At 42.0% G+C, this 15,547-nt stretch overlaps 1 protein-coding gene across 1 annotated transcript; it reads right to left on the reverse strand.

Annotated features, from left to right (window-relative positions):
• Positions 1-8,432: 8,432 nt before the first annotated feature.
• On the reverse strand, positions 8,433-15,196 carry VSX1 (visual system homeobox 1). The gene is made up of 5 exons (XM_043603027.1): positions 14,607-15,196; positions 12,731-12,809; positions 12,170-12,293; positions 10,923-11,103; positions 8,433-9,490 (listed from the first exon to the last, which is right to left on the reverse strand). Exons 1-5 carry the CDS (start codon positions 15,028-15,030, stop codon positions 9,204-9,206), a joined length of 1,095 nt encoding a protein of 364 aa, XP_043458962.1. The 5' UTR covers positions 15,031-15,196; the 3' UTR covers positions 8,433-9,203.
• Between the last annotated feature and the right edge of the window lie 351 nt (positions 15,197-15,547).

Here is a 15,547-nt window from a genome sequence, read left to right on the forward strand (position 1 = left end):
TGGAATAAATTCTCTTATTAAAAACAAAGATTGTTGGAATGGATAAAAAAATCCCAACTAGATACTTTTTCAAGAAATTTACCTCAATCTAAAATGTAAATGTGTGGGAAAAAATAAAATGTAAATATATGGAAATATTGATAATGAAGCATGGAAAATATTTACCAAATGAATATGAATTAAATATCAGACAAAATGGACAGTAATTCAAAATAAGAGGGAAATTACATATGATAAATGGTCATCAGTAATTCTTAACTTGTGTACACTTAAAAATACAACTCCAAAAGCATTAAGTAAAAATTGACAGAAATACAAAGAGAAACCAACAAATTAACCCTCATAATTTTCAGGTCATGTATACACAATCCCAAAACCATCTTATAAAAATTGGGACAGTGACTGGATTTAGATTTACAAAAATGGCTGTTTGATTGGATTCAAGCTTTGTTTACAAAATTGAATTCAGTAAAGCCAGTTTGTGTGTGCAGGTGGAATTTCAGATCATAAGAGTTCTTTCAGTTTCCACTACACTCTGTCATGGTTAGGATGTTGTTCTACCACACCCGCCTGAGACCCTTGAGGGCTTGTGACAGGTGGTTTGGCTTGAGAAGACATCCAGGGAGAAAGAGGAGGGGTGATAGAGGAGTGCAAGACAGAACAAGAAAGAGGGAATGCCACAGCAAGAGTCCATTCTCCTGTCTGTCACTCCTGTGGACCATGAGAGATGGATCCACCAAGGCTTTCAAGGTGCTTTGTAGAACGCAGGGTAGAGTTGTCCATCACAGAGGTGGAAAGGAGAGCATTCATCCACAAGGATTCCACCACCTGCTGGTCATGAGTTATGACTTTTTGCACTTCCAGGTCTCACAGGCGGAAGTACCAGGTGGACTCCCAGAAGGATCCATGCCTCAGTGTTCCAGAATCTCAGGCAGAAAGCAGGAGACATTCAATGCAGCGCCCAGACTTGCAAAGCCAGTGCATACAGCCAAAGTTAAGAGATGTTCGAGAAGATGTAATGTGGGGCACAAGAGTATCTCAATCAGAAATTTCTTGAAGGACTCTTCACTGTATTGTTTGGTAAAAGAAATGGATTTCTGTCCCCCCCCCCCCCACACACACACACATGAACACATACTTCTTTGCAATATTGGGCTTACACTGGTTATTTTTATGGAATTCCAGCCCGGCCATGGGCTCCCTACACATGACATTTAAAGATATCCCAGAATATCCCCTACCTCCCATCCTTGGCTGCATCCCCATTCCCTTTGCTCAGAATTTAATGCAATTTCAGTCATTGTACAAAACTGACAGTGTGTTGAAGAGAGAAAGAGAAAAGAGATAGTGCAGGTGGCCTTGGGTGGAAGGGAGTGAAAGAGAAATCCTAAGGCTGTGAAGCTGAACAAGCAAGGTGGCTAATGAGTTATAAAGATGAAGGTAGAAAAACATAGAATGTCCTTCACATAAAAATGTTCAAGCTGTGAATTTAGATGGATATTAGTTCAAGCTGTGAATTTAGATGGATATTAAGCTACAAGCAAGGCAAAAGCATATCAGTGTGCTTGCCAACAGGTGGCACCAGTGGGTAAACTTGTGATGCTTATGTGAGTTTTGGGTTTGGGGGTTTTTCCCTGCCTTCCTTCTTTCTCTCCTTCCTTCTTTCCTTCCTTCCTTCCTTCCTTCCTTCTTTCCTTCCTTCCTTCCCTATCTCCTTTCCTTCCTTCCCTTTTTCACTCCCTCCTTTCTTTCCTTCCTTTTTTCACTCCCTCCTTTGCTCCTTCTTTCCCGCTTTCTTTCTTTTTCTTTCTTTCTTTCTTTCTTTCTTTCTTTCTTTCTTTCTTTCTTTCTTTCTTCTCTTTCTCTCTCTCTCTCTTTCTCTCTTTCTCTCTTTTTCTCTTTATTTCTTTTATAGAAGAAAGAGAGAAAATAACCAGCCTTGGGGTGAACTTTTAAGGAAAGGAGGTATCCAAAAAAGTGAGAATAGCACCATGAGTATCTATAGTTCCTTCCTGACAGATAAGTGCTGTAGAAGTACTTGAGAGGATGAACAAAGCCCTTTAATATGGAGAGGTGTTTCCAAAAGAACAGATTCCTGCATCTGTATGTTGGACCTAGATGTCACAAATAAGATTTTACTCTCATCAGCCAGGTACCAGATGTGGGAAAGAATACAACCACCTGGGAAATTTTTGCATTTCTAGGAGGCCTGCAAGTGGGGAGTCTGGAAAGGGGAGCATAAGTGATGACAAAGGGAAATTGGCATGTTTATTTAGGCAGAACAAAACTTCATGAGAAGTTTCCCAGAGGAGCAAAATTCAACAGCAGTAGAGGGTGTAGCTAAAGGTGATCATGAACCAAAACAGAGTTTGAAGCGGCTTGCTTGCTATCTGATAAAATCCTATAAATAGGGGCCTAGATGAACTGAAGTTAAAATTGTGAGAGTATTTCACAACAGTTCTTGGAGAGGCAGATCTTAGAACTGCTAGGGAAATCACTACACCCATTACAAACCCATGGTCCCATTCCCAGAATTCTTAAAAACTTTCCAGCCCTCACTCAGCATCCAAAGTGAGGCCAAAGAATCTCAAAAGCAATATCTGAACCAATGGCCCAGAGTTCATGAGCTGCCATTATATGCCCAGCATGAGCTCAGCAATATGGAAAGGGAGAGCAGAAAGTCTAGGTCTCTCAACCTTCAAAGCAATTATGATTTGAATTTCTAGGACACCACCTCCAAGAGTTGCGAAATGTCTAAGTAGATGGAAAGTGATTTACTCTCCTCAACAGAAAAGATTCTTCCTTAGATCATGTATTGCCTTGTCCATCTCTTTAACCTCCTCAAAGGATTTGAAAAACAACTACCATGCCCATCTATCTCCAAAATATGTGCCTTCCAATATAAGTTTCCCTTAGTTTGAAAAAATTGTTGGGGTGCTTGGCTGGCTCAGTCAGTAGGGTGTGCGGCTCTTGATCTCAGGGTTGTGAGTTCAAGCGCCATGTTGAGTGTAGAGATTACTTAAAAGTACAGTCTTAAAAAAAGTTATCAAATAGTAATATGTTAAGAGCTCAAATAATGCAAGTGGATGTATAGCAGGTAACAGGAGCCCCTGCTCTCCTATCTCCCACCTGCAGCCTTTCTACTCAGCCACCTTTCTAATCCTGTCAGCTGTTCACATCAGGGATAGTCCCACCAAACCTGAAATCTACTCATGAAGATACATTAAACACACCCAAACTGAAGGGGCATCTTATAATTGATCCATGTGCTTAAAAAATATCAATGTCATGAAAGACAACAAAAGGCTGAGGAATGTTCCAGATTGAAGGGACATGACAACTAAATGTAATACATGATTCTCGACTGGATTCTGTATGGAAAAAGGAAATTGTGGTAACATTATGGACATTATGGAACCAATGGACATTATGGAACCAATTCGCAAAATTGAAATGTGACTGTGGGGTTAGATAAGAGGCTTGCATCCACATTTAGAAATCTGTATTTTTTTTCAGATTTAGAATATTGTAATCATACAGAGTTGTATTAAATAAAATGTCATGTTCAGATTAGAATACTGTATTTAATTCAGTAATTAGGTATGTATCTAATTGATACTGTATTGTATCAGATAAAAATGTAAGATTCAGATTGAGAAATACTGTATTCTGTTCAATTTTAGAATATTGTGTTCATATTCAAAATATTGATTCAGATTTTCTGAAGTTTATAACTACTCAGGTTATATAAAAGAATGTCCTGGGGCACCTGGGTGGCTCAGCTGGTTAAGCATCTGACTTCGGCTCAGGTCATAATCTTGCGGTTTGTGAGTTTGAGCCCAACGTTGGGCTTTGTGCTGACAGCTAGGAGTCTGGAGCCTGCTTCAGATTCTGTGTCTTCTTCTCTCTCTGCCCCTCCCCCACTTTTGCTATGTCTGTCTCTATCAAAAATAAGTAAAAAACATTTAAAAAAAAAAGTCCTTATTCTTAGGAAATACACACAGTGTTAAGAGATAAAGAGGCACAGCCACAACGGAAAAGAGAATGGAAGTTGTTTTAAAAATTAAAAATAAAACTACCATATGATCCAGCAATCCCACTTCTGGGGATAGATCCAAAGGAGATGAAATCAGTAACTTGAAGAGGTAACTTCACCCTCATGTTCATAGCAGTATTATTTATAATAGCTGACACATGGAAACAACTTAAGTGTCCACTGACAGATGAACAGATAAAGAAAGTGATATATGGGGTACCTGGTGGCTCAGTCGGTTAAGCACCAACTTCAGCTCAGGTCATGATCTAGCGGTTTATGAGTTCAAACCCTGCGTCGGGCTCTATGCTGACAGTACAGCCTGCTTCAGATTCTGTGTCTCTCGCTCTGCCCCTCCCCTGCTCATGCTCTGTTTCTCTCTCTCAAAAATAAAATAAAAACATTTTTAAAAAATTTTAAAGAAAGTGATATACATATAATATATAATATTATAATATATAATAACAATAATGGATTATTATTCAGCTACGAAAAAGAAGGAAATCCTTCCTTTTGCAACAACATGGATGGACCTGGCGGGGGTGGTTATGCTAAGTGAAATAAGTCAGACAGATTTTTGGGGGCTATGACTTGATTGTTGGTTCACCTATGAACTGGACCCTGGCAATCTGGCTCCTCACCCCCTCCCCTGTTCTTAGAATATGTATTCTACTTGCTTTTCCCCACTCTAGAGGTTTCCCCAAGGACACAACCTTGAGAAAGTGAATGAGGTCTTGAGACCATCTGGGCAGTATATATGACTAAACCCAGTAAAGGCCTCTGTAAAAACTTTTAAGATCTGGCAGGTGGGTGCAGAAATCTATTTGTCTTGCTGCCACCCAAGACAAGCCTCATACGTGAGTTTTCTTTGTGTATTAGAATGCCCACCTACCAACCTTGAGTGTCCGCCTCTTTATTTCTCTCTGCCTTCTGTGTACAGTTGCAGGTTTCAGATTTTACCTAGGATGCTCCCAAGGGGCTTACAAACCAACACAGAGAAAGACAAATACTATATCATCTCACTTATATGTGGAATCTGAAAAAACCAAACCCATAGAAACAGAGAGTAGAATGGTGACTGCCAGGGCGGAGGAGTGAAGGAAATAGATATGGTCAAAAGGCACAAACTTTCAGTTATAGGATAAATAAATTTGGGAGATCTAAGGTACGGCATGGTGACTATATTTATCAGTACTGTATTGCATACTTGAAAGTAGCTATGGGAGTAGCATTTTAATGTTCTCACCATAACAAAAACAAATGATAATTCTGTGAGGTGAAGCATGTGTTAACTAACCTATTTCAGCAAACATTTTGCAATATATACATGTATCAAATCATTATATTGTGCATCTTACATTTACAAAATGGCCTATGTCAATAATACCTCAATAAAGCCATAAAAAAAAATAAAGGGCCAGATTTTGTATGCAACTTCCTCTCAAATGGTTCAGATATGTATGTATGTATATACATAGTGTGTGGATAGTTTATTGTATTTATACTGCTAAACCAAAGGAAACAATATTGATTTCTATCTCTTGTTCTTCTGTCATTTCTGAAAATATCTCCTGAAATCATGAATGTTTCTCATGCACTGATATGCTTCCTCCTGATACTCTCAGCCAGCTGGGAGTGTGACTCTGGGAGTGTGACATATTAGGAATCTTTCCAAATTGGCCTTGCTAAAATTGTAATTTTTAAAAATCTGCTTTGGGGCTTTTACAGCCACATTTCAGCCAGAAAATAATTTTGAAAGCTGGAAATGATTCAGTCCTGCTGTCAGTCTGTGGTCAGGCTTAAATTTGACCTGCTGCATGATTTTAGTAAGGATTTTAAAACACTTGTATAAAATGCCTGCTTGTTTCCTCATTATTAAATTGGCACTTTCGAGAACCAGACAGGAGACATGAGCAAAGTGCAGATTTCTCATCAAAAAAAGTTTTCACACTGTGTTTTTAAAAAGTTTTGTTTTTGTTTTTTAATTTGAGAGACAAAGAGCATGAGAAAGGAGGTAAGGGGCAGAGGGAGAGAGAATCTCAAGGTGGCTCCACACCCAAGCCATGTGGGTGGGGGTGGAGTGGAGAGTGGAAGAGGGCCCATCACAGGTCTCATTCCCAAGACCCTGGGATCATCACCTGAGCCTAAGAATCAGATGATTAACTGACTAAGCCACCCAGGCACCCCTAAAAGAGTTCTTGTCCAGTGTGAACTTAGCCTTAAATTGAAAAAGAGGTATTACTATTTTAATAATAGTAACAACAAATTTATTTTATTTTTACATACCAACTTTACAGAACTTAGAAAACATGAAAAAAGAACAAAAGTCTGTCCTACTTTGTTCCTGGAGCTCTTCCTAAATGTTATTTACACAAAGCATTCCAACAGGTTACTACTATTCCATCCTGTACTTAGTTGGTACCATGTTGTTAAATAACGGTGGTAAGTATTCTCATTTGAGTCTTGATATTAATAGGAATGCCATTAATAGTCATAATGATAGCTAATATTTATTTTGCTTTCTCTGCATGCCAGAAACCAAGCTAAGTACATTACTCATGTTCTCTGGTCTAATCTTCCGGGAAAATGAGTGTTCTATTATTATCCCCATTTTATGACTGAAAAAAGTGAGAGATCAAAAAGGCTATGTAATGCATCCACAGTTACAAAGTGAGAGGGTAACAGAGCTACCTCAAAGACTGTGTTTTTATATATATGTATATGTGCATTATAAAATATTGAGATGCTGTTTTTGAAATAAGCATCCTTCTATTCCTACCTTTAAGGTGTTTTTTTAAAGAAATAGGTATTTGTTGAATGAATCTGTTAAGATAGCTTTTTGTTTATCTGGGTTGTCAATAAAATGTTTAAATAATTTTCTTTCACAATATTAAATTCTCTTTGGATTCCTGGGGTAGACCTTCTGTCGTCCAAGATTGTTTCCAGCATACTATTAAATTCCAGACACTGACACTTTATTTAGGAATTTCATATTCCCATTAGTGGTGCTAACTAGAGAGTTTTGAGGAGAGTGGCTACACTATCTTCTTTGGGTTTTGGAATCCAGGTTATGTTAGGGTTAGAAACCCTTTCACCTCTTTCTATGCTCAGCAGCAACTTATATACCATGAAAATGATCTCTTCCTTCAAAAATGTCAAGAATTCACACGTAACCCCATCTATATCTAGAGCCACTTTATAATACAATTGACTTTCTTGGTTAGTGATTTTTCAAATCCCATGTTTATTCTGGAGTTAATGTTAGTAATACGTATTTTTCCAGAAAATGTGCCCATTTGTGGGGGAGTTTTAAAACATATCAGTATACTTGCCAGTCGTGAATAGTATTTTATTATGTATTTAAAATTGTCTACATTACTCATTCTGGTCCCTTTCTCTTTTGCCTCTTCCTGTTTGTTCTTTCTTTATGATATTTCATAGAAATTTGTCCACTATTTGTATATTTTTATGTAAAACTAATTGTTTCTTTATTTCATTCTGCTTTACATATTTGTTTACTTCTACTTATATCTTTCTTTCCATTTATTTAGAGTTAGTTTTTAATCACCAATATTTAATTAGTATGAAATATGAAACAATATGCCCTATTGTTACCATTTTTAGAGGTTGCGCAATATTTTATTCTATGAGTGCGATGTATATTAGTTAAACAGGTTACTAGCTCAAATTCAACCCTGGATAAACTAAGGATGAGAGATGGAAGCAAGAATCTTATGACCAGCTGGAAGGCAGAAGATGGTCCAGAGCAAGTATGGCCACTTGGCTTAGAGCCTGGCATGCTGCCTCTAGACAGGAAAGATAGAACATAACTTCTAGAGTTCTTCACCAACACCTGCTCTTTCGCTGTGCAGTGTCAGGATTCAGCAATAATTTCTATGAGCCAGAATGAATAAAAGAAGGTAGTGCTCATGGTTTTCTGCTTCTGCAGTAAGGATAGGTGATATTTAATTCTCACAGAGTATGGAATTAACAAGGATGAGAAAAATAGGCCAAAGGAAGGGATCCTTTGTGTTCTCATGGAGAGATGAGAGAAAGCAGGCCCAGCCTGACTGCACTGATTTCCAGAGAAAGCCTCTCAAGCTCCCCACTTTCCTTCCCCATTCTGCCTTCTTCATGAAGCTTCACATTTCCCCCTCAAACCTAAGTCTCTCTGAACTTGAACTCTAAAAGGTGAATTAGACCCAGCCACCACCCTATGGGAGTTTACAAAGCTACACATGACACGTGCTGCAGCCTGGAAAATGAAATCCTTCAATCCTTCAATCCTGAGATTGAAAAGGGCCGATAGGAATGGGGGGTGGGGGGAGAGCTTTATTAGGGGATCAGTGATCTTGGAGATGTACATATGTGTAACAGAAATAGTGCCTTGAAAAGCAAACACACCACACAATGTTTATTCTTAAATAATAAATAAATTGCAAAGGAAATACAGGAAACAAAACATTCATGAAATCCAAGTTGCTAAAGTGCTTTCAAACATAAATTTTAAAAGACCAAGAAGCTTTGTCTGACCTTAAAACACTGTTTATAGATATTAAACACAGTCCCATCCTATTTCAGAAGGGAAGGGAAAGTATGGGTTGCTTTCTTGTTTATGAGTTCTGATATGCACAGCCTATCAAATGACACTCAGGATAATACAAAGTATTGCTTAATGAGAAAAGTGAAATGTCCAAAGCCAAGTTCAAGGTAAAGATACTATAATTCATTCATATGTCTGTATGGGGTCTTTGCTATTTATAAAGACATCTGATTCTCTGGAGATTAAATAAATTTATATTTTCAAATTCAGATGGAGGACATCAGACCACCTATTAATTTACACAGTATATTGAACCAAATCTCAAATGAGGCCCAGCAGTGAATACACTTTTTGAACTTTACATCCTCCCTTCTCAATTTCTACAAAAAAGAAGTAAAATTTTACATAAAATTAACTGCCTTTAAGGAATGGTTTCCATTCTAGGGTGAAATGGGCTTTCCCTAAGGTATCCATTTGTCTTCTTAAAGCAAGTGGCATTACATTTTATCCTGACACTGGAAGAAGAAAATCCAGCTGAGAGTCCTTGTCTTAGACAACTGTTATCTTGTGGAAAATGCCATAAGGGATGAACTTGCCAGCCTTTGAGGGCAGGGCCTGTGGGCCTCATCAGGCTCCCACCTTCCCTGGCTGGAGACCCTCCAGCCCTGAGGAGTCTGAGCATCCTCTAGCATTGGTGCCCTGGTGTACTTTCTTGGTCTCCTGCCGGGCAGAGCTGGAGAGATCAATGGCCATATCTTCCAAGCCATTCTCAGGGCTGGCTTCATCTGAGCTTCTCTGGGATCCTGTCTGCCTTGGGCTAGAACCTTCCTGGAGTTGGTCTGAGTCCCAGAGTCCTGTCAGCTTTTCTTCACTTCCTGGTTTCCTTATCATCCCTGTGGATTTTTTATGCATCCCTTCCAAAAAAGAAGAGAAAAAATAAAAATAGGTATCTCCAAATTCAGCAATTTTGTAAATTCTTCCTTGTCTAGCTTCTCTAAATCCCATTAGAAATGTCCTCATCATAAGGGCACCTGGGTGGCTCAGTTGGTTAAGCATCCAACTTCTGCTCAGGTCATGATCTCACAGTTTGTGGGCTGGAGCCCTATGTGGGGGTCTGTGCTGACAGCTCAGAGCCTGGAGCTTGCTTCGGATTCTGTGTGTCCCCCTCTCTCTGCCCCTCCCATGCTGATGCTCTGTCTCTCTCTGTCTCTCTGTGTCTCTCAATAATTAAACGTTAAAAAAAATGCCTTCATCATCATCTGTCTCCAGGGCCTCTAGGGGAACCAGCTAGGCAACTACCCCCATTAAGGGTTAAATCTAATATCTGTCTGTGGGGTGTACCCAACAAAGGTGCCTTATTTGGATATCACAGTAATTGTTCAAATTTAATTGTTGCCAATATTTTAAAATCAGGAGATTTTATATCAAAAGCCAGATTTCCAGCTTCTCTGGAAGTAAGACTGTCTGGCAGCACTGAGCCCACTTTCTTACAAGGCCACAGATATGCAGATGCCAGTGAGCATCACTGCCCCACATCTGACCTGCTTGTGGAAGTTCAGAAGGGTGAACTTGGTTCCCTGCCCCAAATTCTGTCTCTTCAGTCTTTGAGGGCAAAGTCAGGACCATATTTACTATTGGTATCTCTAGTCTCAGCATAGTGTCTGGGGGTAGGGGCTAAAAAAAATGTTTGCTAAACAAAAAACCTCCTCCCCCTACCAGCCTAGAATTCCTCATACATACACCTAACTCTAATCTCCCACCCTGCCCTGGGTGCTATTTTGTGACTCATTCCTCTAAGGTGTGATCTCTACCCATTGGTCTCTGGTAACAACAGAAAACACCAGAATGCCTAGCCTCAAAACTTGGACCTTACCAGTGTAGGCTGTTCTAGCACCAAAAGTCTAAGAGACAGAAAAGCAGGTTGTTAGTGGCGGACTGCCAGGACCTAGACCCAGACCTCCTGGCTCTGATTTGTAGGGCGTTAATCACCTGCAAGTTTCACTGCTTAGCACTGCCCTCATTACTATTACCATGAGCTCTAAGTTGTATGATTTCCAAAAATTCTAACATTTTGGAATGTATTTCACATATTACATCATTCCACTCTTAAAACCAAGGCTTAATGTGACCTTTCCACACACTGTGTACACAGTTCCAATGCAAAATAAATCAATTGACCACAGTTCAAGCCTTTGAATTAATTAAAAATTGGATGTGATATTCTGGGCCCAAATCTGAGTAAATTTACATTGATTGGCTTTGCAAATGGCTGCCTTTTGTGGGAACCCCACTCCCTCCCCCAGTATCTCTGGGCCTCTTGCTGGCTGCAGGGTCCTTCTTCCTTACCCAGAAGCCATGGTGCACAGGAACCAACCAGGCCACCCTCAGTGGAGTTGAGGACAGAGTCTGGCAGCGGGATGCAGTGTCTCACCATGGCCCCATAGAGCCCATACTCCGCCATCACGCTGCTGCCACCCCAGCGCTTCTCCCGCTTCCGCCACTTGGCCCTCCGGTTTTGAAACCAGACCTAATATGAGGCAGGACAGGAAGCAGAAGAGCATACAGGAGGAGACACAGTAAAGAGGATGCTTCTAGGTTCCCCTGAGCAGGGAGTTCTAAAAGGGCCAACTATCCACTCAAGTCCCAGACCTTTGAGGAGCTGTACCTACTGCTCACTCAGAACTCAAAAGGACTCATCATTGTGGGGCTAATGTGCAGTTTCCACTGAGGCTTTCCAGAAAATGAGAAATGACAAAAAATAAAATCAAAGTGTTCTTTCTCAGATTGTGTAAAGAAGTAGACTATTATGTTTCCTGATTTTTTTCATTGATTAGAAAGAGTTCACGCTGGCAATGGTCCTTTCTAACCCCCAGGTTTTGGGTTGTTGGTGATAATTCTCCTGGAAAATATTATCTTAATAAAGGAATAATATGGAATATTGTTTAGTTGTTTAAAAAAAAGAGTGAGTTAGTGGCAAATCTTTCCTAGAGAAATGTTCAAGGTGCATTGTCAAACAAAAGACTAAGAAGTATAACTCAATACCTTACACACAAAATCCTGTGTGTGTAAGTATAGATATAGATGATAGACATAGAGATAGAGATAGAGATAGAGATAGAGATAGAGAGATAGATAGAGATATATAAACATATTCACAGCCAGATATAAACACAGAGATGGTGTGAAGGAAGATTACAGCAGGATATTTACATTGTTTTCTCTCAAGGAGTGATAGTCAAAGATTAGACAGACAGATGATAGATAGATAGATAGATAGATAGATAGATAATAGATAGAGTTATAGATATATATAGCTATATATGTAGTTTTTAGTTGCAGCACACATTATTGTGTAATTTTAAAGAATTAATAAATAAAAGGAAAAAAAGACATGCAGATTACAGGAAATATCTTCTTGGAATAAAAATACAGTAAGTCTCTAGCATTGTGGTACCTGCAGCCAGTGAGCCTCAGTGTGTGTCAATGGGAATGTGTTAGGCTGTCTACAGGTGGCTGTGGGTTGACCAGTGGGTGTGTGAGAAAAACATGTTCTCTGTGATGTCTCTGGGAAAGAGAAAAGGGACCCTAGACACCTGTATTCTGTCTTCAGGGAGCTCAGTTTTCACAGCCAGCATTTCCCGGGCATACACATCAGGGTAGTGGGCCTCGCTGAATGCCTTCTCCAGCTCTTCCAGTTGGTGGGCGGTGAAAACAGTCCTGTAGGGAAGCCCAAAGCACATATGTGGGCACACGTCCGCAGGAGGCTACCAGGCTTCCCAGACTTAGAAGACCCCATGCCTGCCTTTCCACACCCTAAAAGCCCTCCTCATGATAACTGGACATATCACCTCTGAATGATTAGCCTCTGGAAAGTCCAGAAGTTTCGTTCAAAAACAACAAGTTCTTTAACATTTTTTTCTCCTCAATGAATTCTATCAACTCATTCTAAGAATATCTATTTTAAAGGTCCACAAATTTGTCTTTAAAATGCTACAAAGATTGTCCTGTAGCCTCCTATGAATAGCAGAATTATGTTCCCAAATGCCTACTATGTGCCAACCAGGAGGTCACTGGGCCTGCCATAATGCAGCATCATATATTCTCAGATACTGTGTCCTGAGGAAATAGTCAGGGAGGACAGCCTGGCTGTATACCTGTGTCGCCGCTTCTTTCTCTTGCCAAGGGTGGGGGACACCTTCAGGTCACTCCTATCTTCAGATGGGCTGTCCTCATCTGTTAGCACCGGAGAAAAGAGAGGACTTTAAAGGTGAGCATATTACCTTTTATAAGAAAGAAAGAAAGAAAGAAAGAAAGAAAGAAAGAAAGAAAGAAAGAAGAAAAGGAAAAAGAAAAAGAAAGAAAGAAAGAAAGAAAGAAAGAAAGAAAGAAAGAGGGAGGGAAGGAAGGAGGAGGGAGGAAGGAAGGAAGGAAGGAAGGAAGGAAGGAAGGAAAACTTTTTAAAGGTGAGCACATTTTTCACTTTCTTCTCTGGATTTTAATATGAGGTTTGAAGTTATTATTCTGCTGGAGAATGTGAGTATTTAACAATATTCGCTAGCATTTTTAGCACTCACTATATTCCAGTCACTGTGCTTAGCATTGTCCATGCATTATCACAGTTATTCTTCATAAAAGAACTCCAAGATAGCTACTAGTATTATTCTATTTTTACAGATGAGGAAACTGAAGTGCAGAGAGATTAAGTAACTTGCCCAAGTTCACACAGGTAGTACATGGTGAAGTTGGGAGTCAAACCCCAGACTGCGTGAAGCTACTTGGCCATTAATGACACTCTCTATTCCCACTTAGCTCCCAAATTCATCCACTTCTTTCTGCCTCCAACTCCTCATCTTAACCAATAAACCAACATTTCTCTAAGTGGGGCGGCTAAGGTTTGACATCAAAACCTTTGTCAGACGTGCACTCCCTGCTCTCCTGTACCAATTCCAAATCTCTGGAAGCAGATCCAGGAAACTCACTCTTAACAAGATCTAGTGGTATTTTGCCTTTCATTTTCTCACAGAAAGAATTCATCCTATGAAGGTGGTTTTTGCATTTTTAATGAAACCACTAATAGAAGGCGTCATTTTATCTTACACAGAGACTTGTGAGGTGTTGTTTTTTTTTTTTAACTGAATGAAAGCTTGCTTGTCTGCTAAATTGGCATGCTTACTTTTATTATATTATTACTTTTAGTTTCAGTGGAGAGACTCAACGTACTTTTTTGCCTCATCTGCCTACTAGATGCTTAGCTCTAGGTTTTACTACATAGTTTCTCTCAGTCTGCGTTTTCTTGTATAATTTTCCATTTTATTCCCCCCACACCCCAAACCTCTCAATTTCTTGGCCTTTGCTCTTTATAGACATTCATTGCCTTCTCTTTCCCCGTAATGCACCTCAACTTCTTTGAGGAAATAGCTGGACTTGGAACAAAATGTTGAGCATAGCTGCAATGAAATTGGCAAGGTTGCTTCCTTTCTCACGTGTGCGGGAGGACGGAAGGCAACGCAAGGAAAAAAGCGCGGTACCTAGGCTCCTATTTCAGCACCCCGGGAGGCGGACAGTTCTAGGCCTCCAGGCCCTGCTCTCTTCACTCTTTGAATCCAGCAAACCTTTGAGCCCCCGCGGGGTAGTGGGTTCTGTGCTGGTGATGAACAAGCACGCCCTGGCCTCCCCGACCTATGCCGTTCGCAGAGACCGAGGCTCAGGCGGGGGCTAGGGAAAAACCCTCAGAGACCGCTGCTTAGTCGCCAAGACCCCCGGGGTAGGTCCGGAACGGAGTGGTGGCAGTATCTGCTGTGCTGCGGGACCAGGTCCCGGAGAAGAGGCAGGGACTTAGGGAAAGACAAGGGGAAGGGAGCGAGACTGCTAGAATACGCCTCCCCCGACGGGGCCGCGCTCTGGGGTCCCGAGTTCCCTTAGATCCGGGATGCTGGGAGTAGGGGCTCAATGAGACGATGGTGAGTTACCCCTGTACGGCCCCAAGCCTGAGGAAACAGGGGCAAGACCCCGATGTGTTGGCCTGATTACCGGACGTCGAGACGCTCTCGCTGCTCTTCTGGCTGCCGAGAGGGGGCGGCGGGCGACCAGGGGCTTGCGGGGCAGCGGGTTCAGGCGCCCCGGGTGGCAGGAACGGCACGTCGGCCATGAGCAGGCAAGGCGCCCGAGGGGCCGCGGGGGGCTGTGCTCCGAAGCCGCATAGAAGGCCGAGCCCCAATGGGAGGGCCCCGCGCGCCATGCAGGAGCCCGCGAGACCCGAACCCGTACAGGGTGCGGCCACGGAGGACTCGCAGCCAGATCCTGGCCCGGGGCCGGCAGGCGCGGGCACCTCAGCTTCCAGGCCCAGAAGATCCGTAATGGCGAACCCGCGGGGGCGCAAGCCGCTGGGGGAGCTGCCAGGCACCAGCACCCTGCTCCTGGAGCGCCCGTCGCAAAGTGCGTCCCGGAATGTCATGGCTTCTCAGTCGGTGAGGCTTGACTTTCTCTAGGTCACGTTTGCGGAGAGGGCACAGCTCGGAGGATGCTTTATACTCCCTGACAGCCCGTCGGGCGCGGAAGGCCGGGAGGGCTCCAATCAGTGGGGCGCGGACGCGTCATCGCCCAGGACCCTGCGAGTTGGGGACGCCACCAGTTTCCCTCCCCTCGGTCGCCGCCCTCCCAGCTGCAGTCCCCTCAATTACCTCCTTTTCTCTCCTCTCCAGCTGTCCCCCTGCCCAGTCCCCACCCGACAGCCCCCTCCCCCGTTCTCCGTGAAAGGAAAGTAGGGAGGGCACGACCCTGCTATCTGCTGGTTCCTCTAAAAAGCTGCAGTTTCCAGGCCCCGGAGTGGTCTTCCTTTCCTTCCAGATTCTCTAGGTGGAGGTCCCCCTCACAGCTACCTCGAAGGCTCCCTCCCAAGACACAGTTGCTCATTAAGACCTAGGGCCTCATTCCTAGCCACACTACCACCAGTATGACACTCACCAGCCCTC

This window comes from Prionailurus bengalensis, chromosome A3 (assembly GCF_016509475.1).
Source record: "Prionailurus bengalensis isolate Pbe53 chromosome A3, Fcat_Pben_1.1_paternal_pri, whole genome shotgun sequence".
NCBI lineage: Eukaryota > Metazoa > Chordata > Mammalia > Carnivora > Felidae > Prionailurus > Prionailurus bengalensis.

Excerpts from the sequence above, each read along its gene's own strand:
- VSX1 (XM_043603027.1), bottom strand. The coding sequence starts at position 15,030 with ATGACATTCCGGGACGCACTTTGCGACGGGCGCTCCAGGAGCAGGGTG. Across the intron at positions 12,810-14,606 it reads CGAGAGCGTCTCGACGTCCG|ATGAGGACAGCCCATCTGAA; the intron begins GTAATCAGGCCA and ends CGGTGCTAACAG. Across the intron at positions 11,104-12,169 it reads TCCCTGAAGACAGAATACAG|GTCTGGTTTCAAAACCGGAG; the intron begins GTGTCTAGGGTC and ends GCCTCATATTAG.